A 15,861-nucleotide genomic window follows, 5' to 3' on the forward strand; every position below is an offset into this window, starting at 1 on the left:
TCTGGAGCCAGCATTGTGCAGTAACTTATTTGAGGTTCAAGGGTTTAACCAGATCTTCTTTGTTCCTAAAGGTAAGGGTAAAGGTTTCCCCTTGACGTTACGTCCAGTCATGCCTGACTCTAGGGGGCGGTGCTCATCTCTGTTTCCTGGCCGAGGGAGCCAGTGTTTGTCCGCAGACAGTCTCCGTGGTCATGTGGCCAGCATGACTAAACACCAAGGTGCACAGAATACTGTTACCTGCCCACCGAAGTGGTAGCTTTTTATCTACTTGCACTTGCATGCTTTCAAACTGCAAGGTCGGCAGGAGCTGGGACGGAGCAACGGGAACTCACCCCATTGTGCAGATTCGAACCAGCGACCTTTCGATCAACCAGCACAGCAGTTTAAACCACTGCGCCACCTGCATCCATCTTTGTGCCTAGACAGTAGAAATAACTGCAATTCTGTAGGAAGGGGAACCCCACAAAGATTTATTTATTTATTTATTTAGCAAACTTATATGCTGCCCCATTCGCCTAAGCTATACAATGCTGGAGGGATGGAAGCTGTCCCAGTGTTGCTGCAGAGCATTGTTTTATGTGAGAATGGTCTGCATGAAAAGATGGGGTAGTAAAAAAAGAGGCGTGATGCAGGCAACTCAAGCCATGCTGTCTTGATGTGGTTTTCATTTCCTAAAAAGAGCCACGAGAGAGTCTGACTTGGATCAGTTTTAATCCTCTGTTCTCACCCTGTGCCACTCACAGATGATTCCTAATACAAATCGCCCACTTGAAGCAGGTATTAGCCACAAAAGGGAGAAATAAGCAGCACCATCTGAGTAACATTATGGTTTCCCTTCCATGATTAATAGCAGCTTTGAGGAACAAAATTTGAACTGAGAAACTGGTGCAAAGGTGAAAGGATTTTAAAAACACAAGAGCAAAAAGCAAACATCACCCATAGCCTCAATTCACAGTGCGGTGGTAGGATATGAGTCTGGGAAGGAAAAGCATTTCAGCAAATCTCATTCTATGTATCTGGCATAATGTGTGGTTTTGCATGTAAGGCAGCAAAGAGAGCAACTGGATTTGACGGCAGCAGAAGCTGAAAAGCACTTATTCCTTGGAAAGTAGTGAATGGGGCAATTTCAGGTGCGGCATTGTCCAGCAGGAGGAGAATGTCTTTGAAATAAAAAGTTTCAGTCAGAGGGGACAGCTCATTTCTCTCTTCCTGTGCACCCACGCTTCACTTTCAGTCCATCCCACCCTGCTGCTTTTTAGGCAGTTTATGGCAGAAACGTGAACAGCAAAGAAGCAGAAAAAGGAGAAGCAGCATCATGTGCTGATAGGTCAGTTGCCGATGAAAACGGCTCACATCCACATCGTAACCCTGCAACATCACATGATTTGTATCCATTGTTGCTGTTTGAAATTCTGTTAATAAAGCAGAAATGAAAGTTTTCATTTTCACAATGAAAATGCTGCCATTGGAGCGGAACGCTCCTGTTCAGGGTTCCAGCCAGACTCTCCTGTCTTCTTTCAAGATACTGCATGCCTGTACATCCTTCACCTTTTCCAATTCCTCTTCTCAATGCTCAATCAGCTTCCTGGGGACCATTCTGTCATTTATACATGCATGCATGTATGTATGTATGTATGTTTTGATTTACATCCTGCCATTTTCCTACAAAGGGCTCAGGGCAGCTTACATCTCCTGCTCCATCTTATCCCCACAACAACAACCCTGTGAGGTAGGTTGGGCTGAGAGACTTTGACTGTCCCAAAGTCACTCAGTTGGCTCCATGGCTGAGCGGGGACTAGAACCCAGATCGTCTGAGCTATCCTGGGGTTCTTACTCTTCTTAAGATTTCTTTCTAAAGACCTTGGTGGTTTTGCAAACCTTGTAATTCCCCTCATCTGCTGATGTTCCCCTTGTGTGCTGATGGTGCAGAAAGGTCTACACTTCGACAATGAATTTGCTTTTAGTACTGTATATCAGATGGATCATTAGGAAATTCTGAATAAAGTCACAGTTATACTTTTGCAGCTTGAAAAATCACATTCTTCAAAGTTTTACCTTATAGTCAGAAAAATATTGTCTAAACAGAGAAGAATTAGAGAAGTTTTAGGGAAAGCAAGACACCTAGAAAGGATGAGTTAAATCAACAGATCTCATATCATGGAATTTCATAGTTAAGAATGTAATACATGTGTAACAGACTTTTGTAAAGAGGAAAATTAAGTTTTGTGTAGTCCAGTCACTGGAATTAAGTTAAAAATTAGTGGAATGTGGCAGGGAGGTTTTCATCTTGCATAACAAATCCAAAATAACTTGTCCAAGCCTGCCAGTATTTAGCTCTTGTATGTAGGGGGCAATATAAGGATCCACACTCAGAGAATAAGTGCTATGAGAACAATCTGGAGCATCTGGGAGATGCTACATTCAGGAAGGCAGGCATCTAGGACTGGTATTGTAGCAAAGGATGTTTCCATTCACGGCAAGAATTCCCAGACAATACAGAAATCCTTTGGTCAGACAGAAGGAACCACAGGCAGGTCCACGTTCTGCCAGGCCACCACCTTCAAGTTGGTTTGCAGGGCCAGATGTTTTAGCAGGGTTAAGAGTTCAGCTAAAAAATAGCTTTGTGTATCTCTTTTACACTTGGAATTACTTAAGGTCAAAGGCAAAATGACCAAGGAGTGACTTTACATTATCTGTCAAATATTTGCTTGGCTAAGAATCTGGTCACTCTAAAACTTTTTCCAGCTGTCCCACTTCATAGCCTGAAAAACAAAGGAAGCCCAAGAACCAGAATGCATGGGAGTGCAGTGCAAATGCTAGCAGAACAGAAGAGCAGACAGCCAGCTGTGCCTTTGCTAAATAAGGAAAAGCACCACGAACACCCAGAAGCCCGAATTGTGAAGAATGACAAGCATTCCTTTCCAAGGAATAGCTCCCTTAGCCTGTTCTTGAAGCAAAGACGATGAAACGTTTCATGTAACCCAGAAGACTAACCTGTTTATTCTGGCATGAGCTTTTGTGGTGTCTTCATCCATTCCATTGGAGGCACAGAGTCTTAGCCCCATTTGGTAGGTGGATACATAGAAACCTGGATGCAGAGGAGGAAATATGTCAAAGGTGAAGCTTTGAAGGCAATAAAATGCACAGGTACAGTCCTTTCCCCCACCTCACTTGCTGGGGCACTACCACAGCCTTCCACTGAGAGCCAGTGTGGTGCAGTGGTTAAGAGCATGGAAATGGGACTCAGGCAATCCAGGGTCTAGTCCCCATTCAGCCAGTCATGGACTCTCAGCCCAACCTACCTCACAGGGTGGTTGTTGTGGGGATAAGATGGAGGAGGAGAATGATGTAAGCTGCTTTGAGCCCTTTGTAGGAAAAAGGCAGGATATAAATTGAAAAATAAAATAAATAAATAAACTGCCTTCCCCAACCCTGTACTGACCAGATACGTTGAAGAATGATCATAGTGCCATTGATTATAATGGACAAGTGAAGAGTTGGACTTCATCTGTTAGGAGAGCATGTGAACAGGTGGCACTGTCTGGAAATACAGCAAATGAAAGGACACATTTTCATCTGGGTGTCTTCCTCCATTCTCCTTTTCCAGCCACACCATTCTGTATGCATTTTGGCAAACCACTCTCTCTAGCATAATACAAGTCAGTCGTAATTTCATTAAATATGTACATTTCTGAATATTCTCCTCTAACATATAGATTTTGTATATGCCCTTTTCATTGAACAGCCATCAGAGAAGTGTAAATATAGAAGCATAGCTGCATTTCATTTTTCAGAACTGATTCAGCAAGTGAGAATAAAGTTAGTTTACATTAAAATGAGAGCCAAATGAATTTACCTCCTACTCCTGGTAGAGTTATGCCCAGGCAGAGTGCTGTTTGAAAGAAAATATGGTGGTGTGTACCTAGTATTTGCAAGCAGGAATCACAGGCTGTGGAAGAGTTCTGATTCCCTGGTCTTGATATGATTGTATTCTATCAGCATAATAGTTCCAGGATTCCTGCACCAAGCAAGGAATTGCAAGACCAGCTCCCTTCCAGCTTGGCAGTCCAATGGTCCCATGGCATGCTGGTTCACCAATGTGACATTTGGATCATCCCTAAAATGCCTTACTAAAATGAGTATTAGTTCTTGAGTATATTAACACATTAGATGTAGATAATTCGATTTCTATTCTAAGTTCTTCATAGAGGGAAATACTACACTAATACATACATGCATACATGCATACATACATACAGAAATTACCCCAGACTGTTTACTGTAAGATAGAATGTGCCAAGCAAAACAGGGAAGTCTTTTGAGATTCTTGAAAGGTACTCCTGCTCAGACGGACAGCTCTCTGGGATGATACAGTTGCACAGTTGTAGAGTGACTGCCAAGCATCTCTTTTTAGGCATCCTTCTTGCAGATGTGGTGTATGAAAGCACAGGCAAGAAAATGTTCTCATTTAATCTTCAACAATGACATGGAGCAAAAGGGACAAAGTAGTTCTGAGATTCACAAACCACAAGCTGTTGAGAGCGTTATATAAATACATCTTTGAAACCTTTCTGATACGGTTCACAGCCTGAGAATCTGGATGCTACCTCACTCGTGTTCAATGACTACTAGGTTAGATTACTCAAATGAAGTCAGCATAAGACTTTCTGAAACCCACATTTGTGAGTGAAGAACAGTATAGACCTTTTTAAAATAAACATAATGAAGCTGCCCTTGGAGATGGTTCAGAAATGCCAGCTGGTCCAAAATATGACTACCACGATGAGTACTCTTATATCATCTTAGCCTCTGCATAGATTATCTGATATGTTCTCATTTAAGGGTACAGTATTTGATCTTTAGGACCTGAAGCACCTTTGGAATGTAGCATTAAGAAAATGCATTCCCATCTGAATGAACCTGACTGTACAAGGTCCTGTTTGATCCCATCCTGCTTTGTGTGAATGATTGTGTTTTGTTTGGTAGCACATGCAATGAAAAGAATGAACTTTCAGAATGCAGGTGCAGAATGCTCACCCTGGTGAAGTCTGCCTGGCTCCATAGTTGCAAGTTGTTTTGCTAGTGGACTGAATGTTCACGGTGGCAGGCCTGTGCTACTTTCAGCACCAGAACGAAAACTATTGCTCTGCTCTGGAATCAGCTGTGATGCCTTCAGACAAGCCTTTTAGCATCTCTTTTAACTGGATTCTTGCTGGCCAGATCCTTATACTCCTTTCCACCTTCAAATCCACCTGAGATGGCTGAAGAAGTTCAGTGTTTCCTTTGTATTTTTTTCATTGTGTTGCCAAGGTGTCTTGAGTGTCCTTTTAGTTAGTGGACAGAAAATGCACATATAATGCTAGACATAAATATATATCTTAAATAAATTATGCTAAGTTCAAGAGTCCAGTGTTACCATGGGCCTATCCTGTTTAGTCAGAATTTGACCAGAATTTGACCAGAAAACTATGCAATGTTCAGGAATACACAGGAGGGACACTGTCATTCTTAAGTGAAAGCAAGCAGGCATTGGATCACTCTCGTTTAACCAGATGCAATATCAACTTTCATAGACATTGCAAGTTGGTGGCTTCTCTGGGAACTCACTCCCAAAACACAGGATGGAAACACCTGGGTTACACAGATACTTTGTGATAGGGTAACTCTTCTGTCAATTGTGGGATAGGAAGGCTAACATAGCCACACCTTAGCTTTAAGTGCCCAGCTTTGGATTCATCCATGGAACATTCTGTCTGTCTGTCTTTATTTATTTGCATATTCTCTGTTTAGCCTTTTCAATACCTGGTCCTACCAAAGCACTCTACAGATAATTCTACCTGTTTGGATTATTTTACCCCTCTGTGCTTTGTGAAGAGCCAGCCATGAAAAGATGGCCATGTTTTCATAGTGTGCCTTTTTGTGCATACCTTTGGTGAAATAGATGCCAGAATTCAGCTGGGCCGGGGTCAGTCCTGACCCTTGGAATTTCCTGTGACTGGAACCAGGCATCATAGAGATCCCAAAAGAAGTTGAAATCCTTACATCTAGTTATTAACTTCAACTTGCTACTGAACTTGTCTGGAACTCTTGAATCAGATAAGCTTGAACTCACAGAACGGAGAGGTGTTAATGCAGTTGGCAAAATTGTGCAGATTGGTTCATCTCTGTCTTTTGAACTCTGCTCTTTGATAACCTGAGATGAATGACTTCATTGTATCAAGAATCATCGTATGCCTTTCCTGAACCTGGTCCTGCAGCGAAAACAACTCAGAAACTGTTTTCTGGGGCTCTGGCTTGGCTGTATTTATTAGCACTGAATTGCCATGGAAATGCCATTAAAGCCTCTTGCAATAGTCCGCCATGTTTCTGAAGGCCATTTGCCACAAGGTTCCTTAATAAAAGGCTCTTGCTTATCCAGAGTCTCTGGTGTCAGAATGGCGGAGTGTGTGTGTGCACATCTGCAATTGTGACAGTAAGGAGTGCAGTTGGAAAAGTCACCTAGTGGAATTTTTTTAAATGTGGGCATTTTAAAAAAAGGAAAACATTATAAAAACTGGATGTTATGCCTTTTTCATCTTAGTATTATCTGTACTATATTTGGGTACAACAGGTGGTCTCTTTGGAGAAAGAAGATGGGTGCACATTTGGTTGAGAAGAACCTGGGTCAGCGAAGTGTGGGGATCTGCCATCAGACCAATTGCACAGCCCAAGGAGCACTTCCGAAATACTGGAAAATCTCACAAGATTCACTACTGGATCTTAACCAATGACTGGATCTTTAAAGGGAAGAAGCATTTGGAACAAGGCCCCAAATGAAGTAGTGCTCACCTCAGGCACCGAACAACAAAACACCCAGAGGGCTCTCCCAGCAGGATGGCTACCCCATTTATGACTATAGAGACTGACCCAGAAAAGCATCAGAAAAAGAACTGTCAGCCCAAATCAGAGTGGGCTGGGGAAAATGGAACTCCTTTCACTGTCTCAGATGGATTTGAGATTTCCACCTGAAGGTGGAAAGGAGGATAAAAGGATCCTGGGCAGCAAGGACAAGAAAAAGGGAGGACATGTGCGGAGAACAACAGTGGTTGACATCAGAAAAGAGGCCAGGCAACTGGCGCCCACAAATAATGCTGTCCAAAGGTAGGGGTAGTCTGCTGCTGCTCTTCAGGTAGCTAACTAAATGGCCACCCCATTAGGTAAGAGGTATCTTGGAGCTGAAGCTAACAATCTAATCCTTTGCATATCTACTCCGAAGTCATTCTCGATGGTTTCAATAAGAATGTACTTTCTTCTGGAATTTAGTGCCTCTTGACATCTGCACCTCTCTCCCACTGCAGTTGTTTAAACAGCATTTCAAACTGTACCTCTTCTCTCAAGCCTTCAGCTTCTAATCTCTGCTTCTCCTTTTCTTTTTTGTGTCTCTCCCCACCTTCAGCAATTTTTTCTGGAAGTATATAGGGAGGTTCAGTCCTTTAAAATACTGCACAGTCAGTATTAAAAGTCATTTATGTGCGTTTAGTATCTTTATTATCATTATCACCATTATTAACTGAAGCCTTGAGCTGTCACATTCCTAGCCAACATGGCTCTATTAGATAGCAGATATTAAAAAAGATCGTACAATTCACTTGTAGGTGCAACACCACTGGAAAGAAGCAAGACTGTTACCAGAAATTACCATTCCAGGCATGTAAATAAAAATAAATGCATTCATGCAGAGTTAAAGTGTGTGTAAAGCCACCCTGCTTAAGAGGCAGTTTTTCATAATTTTGAAATACGGGAAAGGTGGTATCTAATAGAGCAGGTACATCAGAGACGTGCCACTCTAGCAGGTGTCCTCCCAAGTTGCATTCAGTAGTTTTTCTGCAGGTGCCTGAGTGGTATGTTGCATTTCAGGTTTGCAAAAACACTTGGTGCGTTTGAGCTAGTCAGTTGCTAATGTGCTGCCAATGCACTATGCCCTGTAAAACATTGTTTCTATGCTACTACATAGGCAAGTAACCAACTGGGTTGGTTGAGACTGAGTGAGAGACTGCAACTGAGGCCATCTGGGTTCTAGTCCCCACTCAGCCATGAAGCTCTGCTGGGTGGCTTTGGGCCAGTCACAGCCTTTCAGCCCAGCCTACCTCACATGGCTATTGTTGCGAGGTTAAGAATGAGAGGAGGAGGATTGTGCAAGGTGCCTCGAGCTTCTTGGAAGACAAAAAAGGTGGGATGTAAATATAATAAACATTCTACATGCTAGATAGTATACAGCCACATATACACATTCCCTAAGGTCGTCCACTTTCTCAATAATATCCATACATAGACTTTATGAACCGAATGCACTAACTTCTCAACAGAAGAACTTGAAGGCTCATTGAGTCCTTCTGCCTCTGTTCATGAAAAAAGGTGGCAAGCATTTGTGACCATGTGACCCAAAAGCTTGTGGTCTACATTTGCTTGTGTTAAAATCATCCTGTGGAGCAATCTTGAAACTTCCCCAAGCAGCACACTTTATTTTGCTGCTCTTACAAGTAGAAAGTTTCATCTAAAGGACAGGTTGCCCCTATCCTGTTAGACTGGTGTTCACTGGAAATATTTATGTATGATGGTCATCACAGTTTGTGGCCTCACGAAAAGGGCATATGGGTTCATTCACAGAGATGTTAGCTAGTGAATTTGCTGTTATGCCTACAAGGCAAAAAGGCTGCAATAATCGAGAGTTCTTTCCACTGAATGGTATCTGCAGTCTTTTAGTTGGCTGATTTCTTTCTATTGCTGTCTGCCCGCCTCTCTCTCACAAGCACACTTACTAACATCAAGTCAATTGGGTTTCATTCATTTTTAAAAACATGTATATGCACACACCCTTGCAAGTATAGTCAGGTCATCATGATGGCATGACACAAGTTCTCCAGCATTGTAGTCAATTATGAGCGTGCTTTCTTAATTTATAAAGCCCTGCCCCACAGTATTAAAACATTACCCCCTCTTCTATATTGTGCTCTGTTTTCTAAGAATTCTGAGAAAACTATATGCCCACAGTGGACTCATGATGATTCCCGTAGCTCAAGCTTATGTCTATTTCAGCATTGCTACAAGACATTTTAATGTATATTATATTTTCCTTTTTATGGCTGAGAGTGAGATGGAGAGATATGATTTAAACATATTTATCTGATTTTAAATGGGCCATTTTCTAGACATCAGGAATTTAAGTAAGTCAATACATTAATCAATACATTCAACAAACGACTGGAGATCATGCTTCATAGATGGCAATGGCACACCTGTTCCATCTTGCACAAAGCAAATCTTCCCCAATGCTGTTGATATAAAAGGAAAGCATTGTGCAATATTTATCTGAAATCCATTCCTGAGTAGTACAGCAGACTAGCTACTGGTCCTGTGCAAGTTAATTGCACCTAAGTCCCCTTGTCCTGCATGGAACCTATGTGTAATTAATTGTGTGTATGATCCAAACCACTGCCTCATGTCCTGTCTTCAATGAAATCAGGAAGACACCTAACAACACTCTTTTATTCATTTTCAGTGTGTGTGTGTGTGTGTGTCCATCTCCCTCACACAGACTCACACGGACCACCAGCCACATAGCCACCTCCCCTATTGGCTAGTTATTCTGTCTACTTGTTCCTGTGATGTACATTTTTAGATTCCTTCGTTATATTTGTTATTCTTCAAAGCTTCCAACAGCCCAAATCTATGCATGTATACGCAGAAATAAGGCCCAGAGTTCAATGAGACTTACTCTTATGTTACTTATTGCCAAAATGTCCCTGAATGCTTTCCTTTCAGATGTGTGGTCTAAAATGTTGCATCAGTTAATTCTTATTCTGCCTTTTCACAAAATGAGGGGTGCATCTTGATGTGTCAGCCGAGGCTTCTCCGACAATCAGCAGAATGTTTTTCATCCTACTTTAATTCTCCAAAAGAACAGAGACTTGTTTCTCACACTGTAGGAAGACACATTTTATTATGAACAAATATTTTCCTTACAAAACCCAGGAGAGAATGGGAAGAGGGCCAGCTCTGACACAATGGGCTACATAGGAAATTAGTAAAATGAGTTTTGGAGAACAGAGGTCAGGGAATTATTCGTCACAACTGGAATGCTGGAAAATATCACCTAGTGAAAAATTTAGTCTAGACAGCCTGAAAAGTGCAACCCTGGATTGAATGAAATGGGGCATTTCGGTTAAATTGCAGTTTATTGGAACTCTGAACTCAGCTTGAGCAATTTAGTTGGGAGTGCCATCATGACAATTCTATTGGAATGGATCGCGCGCCTCTTTCCCTTATTCTGAAGACTGTGATCCAAGTATATTTCTTAATGTAGACTTGAGATACCTCTGCTTGAAGACGAGCTGCTGTACCCTCATGAAAAACAAATCCAAAAGGCACCTTTTAAAGAACAGCCCAGTGTTCCCTGCAGCAGCAACGTAGGACTCTCCTTCGCAAACTCTCGAGGAAGATCGGCAAGGCCCAGGCAGTCCATTCCCCCACATGTCACAGACAAGCGGGGCTATTATTTCCAGGAGGCAGCTGCCTAAGCATCCGCCCCCTGCCCTATCGCTAGCAGCCCGTGAAGGCGGCATCCTGGTCCGAGGGCAGGTGTGCTGGCAGCTTTTCCCCGGTCTTCCACTTGCAAAATGCCCAGCCGGAGCGTGCCATGCTGGCGCAGCAAGTCCCCTGCGGAGCCAGGCGAAAACCTCTCCCTTCGGACGACTCCTGAAGAGGGCTGGTGGCGACTGCGAGCCAGCGAGCTTCCCGGGGGCTCTGCCAGCGCTCCCCTGGCTGGCGCTCTGCCCTCCTGCAGCGCGACGGGCCCCTTCCTCCTCCTCCTCCTCGCGCGTCTCTTCCAGACTCCGCGGCCGCCGCCGCCGCTGCTTCCCCCAGTCAGGGGCAGTGGAAGCGAAGCCCAGCCCAGCCCAGCAGCCCAGCCCACCCCTCCAGCCCAGACCCGGGACGAGGCACCGCCCCCTCGCCCTCCCCTTCGCCTTCGCCCGCGCCTCGCCGCGCCTCGCCGCTCCGCTCCGCTCCGCGCCCTGCCCTGCCCTGCCCGCGCGCCTCGGTCGCTCCCGCGCGCTCGCACGCCCTCTTCTCCTTCGCCCCTGGCGCGCAGCGCTGCCGCAGCTCACGCGTGTCTGGACCGCGCTCCAGGCGGCGCGTGCGGCTCTCGCCCTCGCCGAGTGTGCCCGGCTGGAAGGGAAGGGAAGGGGAAGGGAAACTCCGGGTGCGGGCGCGCCCGCGAGAGAGCGAGCGCTCTTGTCCTTGGTGCCCTCTGCAGCTCCGCTCTGCTGCCGCCGCCGCCGAGGAAGGAGGAGCGCCGCCGCCGCCGCCGCCGCCGGGAAGAAAGAAGCGCCCCGCCAGAGACGCTGGGAGAGCGAGGAAGAGCGCGCGCGCGCGGGAGGGAGCGAGAGAGCGCGCGCGCCCGCGCGAGCCCCCTCCCCTCCTCCGTCTCCTTCTCTTTCCTCCCCCCTCCCCTTGCAAAGTGCCCTCCCTCGTCCCTGCGCCGCGGGCTCCCTTATTCCAGCTTCATGGGCAAAGTGTGGAAACAGCAGATGTACCCCCAGTACACCACCTACTACTACCCCCAGTATCTGCAGGCTAAGGTATGGTACCACCGCCGGGCGCGCTGCTCCCTCCTTCCAGCTCTCGCCTTCTTTCCTGGCCAGGGAAGGGCACGGGGGGCGGCAGAGAAGGGCTGGGCTGCAGTTTGCAGCCTTGCTAACTATAGCCTGGGAGGAGGGGGGGCTCCTGGGGGCGGGGAAGAGGGGAGCACTTGGGGATGGCATCGGGTTACAGGCGCGCGGGCGGGCGGGCGGCCGCGCGCGCGCTCAGGGAAAGAGGGCGCGCGCGCGAGGGAGCCTTCCTGCAGCGCCTTCCTGGCGCCCTCCCTCTCAGGATAGCGGTGTCCGTGTGAGCGAGTGTGTGTGTGAGTGTGCGTGTGATTGTGATCGTGTCTGCGCGGGGAGGGGGTGGAAGAAAGGAAGCAAGGTGGCAGGCTTTCCCGCTGAAGCGGTGTGGGACCGAGCTGCGGAAGTGCTGCCCCCGTGCCCTTCTCTCGCCGAAGGTCTTGCTGTCATCTCACAGCCTTCCCCTTGTCTTGCGTCTGACTCTTGACCCCCTTTTCTCCTTGTTTTAGCGTCGTCCCCCGTCCTCTTCGTGATCCCTTCCCCCACTCTCCCTTTCTTCCCTCAGTCACGGATCATTCGATTTTCGCGTCCTTCTGAGGCAGATCTTTGGCTGCAACCCTCTTTTCTATGCATCCCCCCCCCCCCCGTGTTAAATAGAGATCAGCGCAGCGGTGGTCATTTCACCGCCCCTGGGTTTGGGGCTTCTCTTGGGAATCTTGTGGCGCACCATTTATTGCCTTTTTTTCTCATAACTGTATCATAACTTTCAACTAGCCTGAAGATACTTTTAACTCTGGAAAATGTCTGCATCATCCCTGAGAATGCTTTTTAAAATCATTGCATGTTTCAAAGTTTCCTTTTAGAAAAGGAAAATAAAACCTTAACTGGAATATTTCAACTCAGATGTGCTATGCATGTCTGTAGCTTAAAATTTCAGTAAAAGTGAGATTTTTCTCTTTTTCTGGGCATTATCTCAAAAGAGAAAGTAGTCAAGGTACAGTCCAAGAAACCTCTTTCAGTAAAAGTTCAGCTCAAAGCTAGTTCAATTGTAGAAAGATTTTGTTTGGCTTGGCTTTATTCAACAGCATCTGACATTTCTTGCATATATGGATGTCTGTGGATGTCTGTGAACTCTTCAAAGACAGTCATTGCTCAAAGAGTATCATTGCTCTAGAAATATCATACTGCAAACTGGCAAACACAGAGCTGGTTGCATCAACTGTCTGGAATATCTGGCATCTTAAATGTTCTTCAGCAACCAGCATTGCAGACACACTGAATTACATGTGAATCTTACTGTTTTTTTTCCTGTGGAATACAGGAGAAGTCTGAAATGTGGTGATTGAATGTTGCCAGTCTCCAAAAAATAATATTTTTCTGAAATCTTAGTTACAAACCAGTGCATATTTGCAATCAGCTAATGTAATTGGCAATACTGAAAAGCATGGAAATTCACATCTCTGAGATATTCATGCAATCAATCTTTGACTTGTCCTTGTTCACAAGTGTATGTGAACAGTCTTCAGATGTGAGCATTTAGTGAACATAAGACAGAAGGGCTCTTCTCATCCATGTTCACCGTTATCTAGAACAGTACCTTGGTCTGGACAGAAGAAAGCAACCTAAGCCTTTCTCTCTTGCTGCAAATTGTAAAATGGAGCAGTGACCAGGCTGTGGCAAGTAGGCAGGACGGCGGAGCCCATGATAAGAGGGAATGGAAAGGAGCTCACATGCTTCTCCTAGCAACTATATGTGCCTCCTTGGGGAGCCCTTGGCCTCCCATTTTGCACACCATGGATCTCCGAAACATCTTTGGCTTGGAGCCTCTGGCAGCAACAGGACACATTCTATTTGAACTTGGCATATAGGTGCCAGTGTACTTGGAATTAAACTGTTTCACATCAAGTTGTGAATAAATAGGAACATTTAATCAAGAACAACCCCAAGTTTTTAAATGTATCTGATGCTTCGAAGCATCAGACACTACAGTGTGGTAGTTGTTCAAAAATTCTGTGTGAACTAATCAGTGCTTCCCTTTTTAACATTCATATAAGACAGTTGATACTTTGATTAAAATGGAACTTACTTCCAGGGAACTGTGGTTTGTGATTGCAGCTTCCATGGAGTGTTGCCTTCATTATTTCAGCGATACAGAGCTGAAGCCTACAGGGAATTATTGCTGGAGGGGTTTTTTTGTTTTTGTTACTTTTCAACATGTAACATTATGAATCATAAATAAGTAAGTTCAGGTGGAACCCCCTACATACATACATTTCATAAGGATATTTACCTGAGCTATTTTTGTATGACATTAATAATAGAGAAAGCAAGCACATAATATTTTAATATAGCTAATGCAGTGCTTCTTGCCTTTTTGAAAGAAGGTAAATAATTGAAGAGAGAGAGAAACTGTAATAAGCTTGCACTTGTAATTAGGATATCATCTAGAGAAAAGCCTCAAGGACCATCTTCTGAAAGTGTACTTCCTGTATAAAGTATTTAATATTGATTTAAACTATAGTCAATGAGATCTTCAAAACATGTCTTGCAGTCATTCCTATAAAATTATAGTCTAAAATCACATTAGTCTTCATCTCTTTGTTTCATAAGAGAGGCACACACATCCATTTGACCTACATATATAAACTGCTAGATTTGATGATTGTATCCAAATTTCCGGTTTCAAGGATATCCTGTTGTTGCTGCTGTTTGAGTGGGGAAGAAAAGCAAATTAGAGATGGTTGCAATTAAAAAAGGACAGAGTGCTATTTTATATAATTCTGTGGAATAAACAAGATGTTTATTGTATTTTTATAAATATGGACTAGATACGTAGGCAAATTGTTTTCATCCACAAAAGTTCATTTCTGCTGTAGCTGAGCTTTAAACATTCACTGTCCTCCATAAAGGTTTAAATATTCCAGTAATTCAAGTGTGTTCAGGTATCGTCAGCTGCAATAAGGATGTTCCATGGGATTTATATAGTACATTGGGTGACCTAATAGGAACTTTTTAAATCAGATAAAAATAAATAAAGAATTAAAAAACATATAGAGTTCTGTCTAGTTAATGCAAACTTCCCTAACCTGGTGCCCTCCAGTTTTTTTGGACTTCAGCTCCTGATAGTGAGCAATGCTTGGAACTGCAGTGCAAAACATCCAGAAGGCACCAGGTTGGGAAGGCTGAATTAGGATCTCTTCACTGGCAAAATGCCACTTGATCCAGCAGAGGCTTCTATCAGCAGCAGAGGGAGAGCGTGATTCCCTCTTCCCCCTAGATCCCCCTCATGCCATTTGATATACTGCTCCAAAGTGTATTTCCAGAGCGGATTGAGCCAGGGGGCGTGGGTGGACCACAGAAGAGGAATTCTACCAGCAGAAGCCTCCACTGGATCAAAGAGCCCTCTGTTAGCAGAGTGATACCACTTAGATACAACCTATCACTATCAAAAATGAATGCGTTTGCAACCTTGTCAATAGATGTCTGGAATTACTTTAAAGATTTCTAGTTTGGTAGAAAATGAGAGAACTGTTCATTACAAATTGCAACAAAAATATTGATTGGGCTTATAACAGCAAGTATACTTAGGATCTTTTAATCACTGCAAAACATTTTATCCAGTTCAAAATGTATGAAGCCAGTGAATTGACCAAATCTTCATTTTTAAGGTCTTCTTTCCAGCTAGTCATGCAACACTCTAATTATTTCTGCAATATGATCTGAGACAGAAGCAAAGCATAGGGTGTGTTGCTGTGAATCAGTGTCCCCTCTCCACGCATTGATGCCAAGTTTTGTGGATCAAGGACACAATGACTTTACCAAAAATAGAAGAGGGAGTCCTGTACAGAATAGATTTTGAAGCATTCTTTTTTAAACAGAAGCAATTTATTTTTAAAGTTCTTGAGAAGTGGGAGGATTTCAATCAGTTCAGCCATGTTTAACACTATGTGACCAAGAAAGTTGAGTGTGCTTGCCAGGGGGATTTAGCTTTACCCACAACACGGATATTCCTACAGGATAAGTGATCAGACTTTGCAATAAAGTGATCTGTAGGTGATTATAACTGTTGTGCTAAGGCTGTTTCCACACTCATGCAAAATACAGGATATTTTTTTTAACCTGTGCAAGTTTAGACATCCAAGGATCAAACAGTTTGGGTGCTTCCTGCAAGCCTTTTGACTTGTCCTACTATGTCACTATGACTGCACCAGTGAAGCAC

At 44.1% G+C, this 15,861-nt stretch overlaps 1 protein-coding gene across 2 annotated transcripts in view; it reads left to right on the plus strand.

The window, feature by feature from the left end:
• Positions 1-11,488: 11,488 nt before the first annotated feature.
• RBMS1 (RNA binding motif single stranded interacting protein 1) overlaps positions 11,489-15,861 on the plus strand; it is a 154,106-nt gene continuing 149,733 nt past the window's right edge. The window contains exon 1 of one of the 2 annotated variants that reach the window (XM_044417741.1): positions 11,489-11,618. In XM_044417741.1, coding sequence (XP_044273676.1) covers positions 11,544-11,618 — 75 coding nt within the window. In that variant the 5' untranslated portion in view covers positions 11,489-11,543. The remainder of the gene's footprint in view (positions 11,619-15,861) is intronic. The other variant, XM_044417740.1, reaches the window with a different exon arrangement.

Source organism: Varanus komodoensis, unplaced genomic scaffold (assembly GCF_004798865.1).
Source record: "Varanus komodoensis strain SLA01 unplaced genomic scaffold, ASM479886v1 scaffold9, whole genome shotgun sequence".
NCBI lineage: Eukaryota > Metazoa > Chordata > Lepidosauria > Squamata > Varanidae > Varanus > Varanus komodoensis.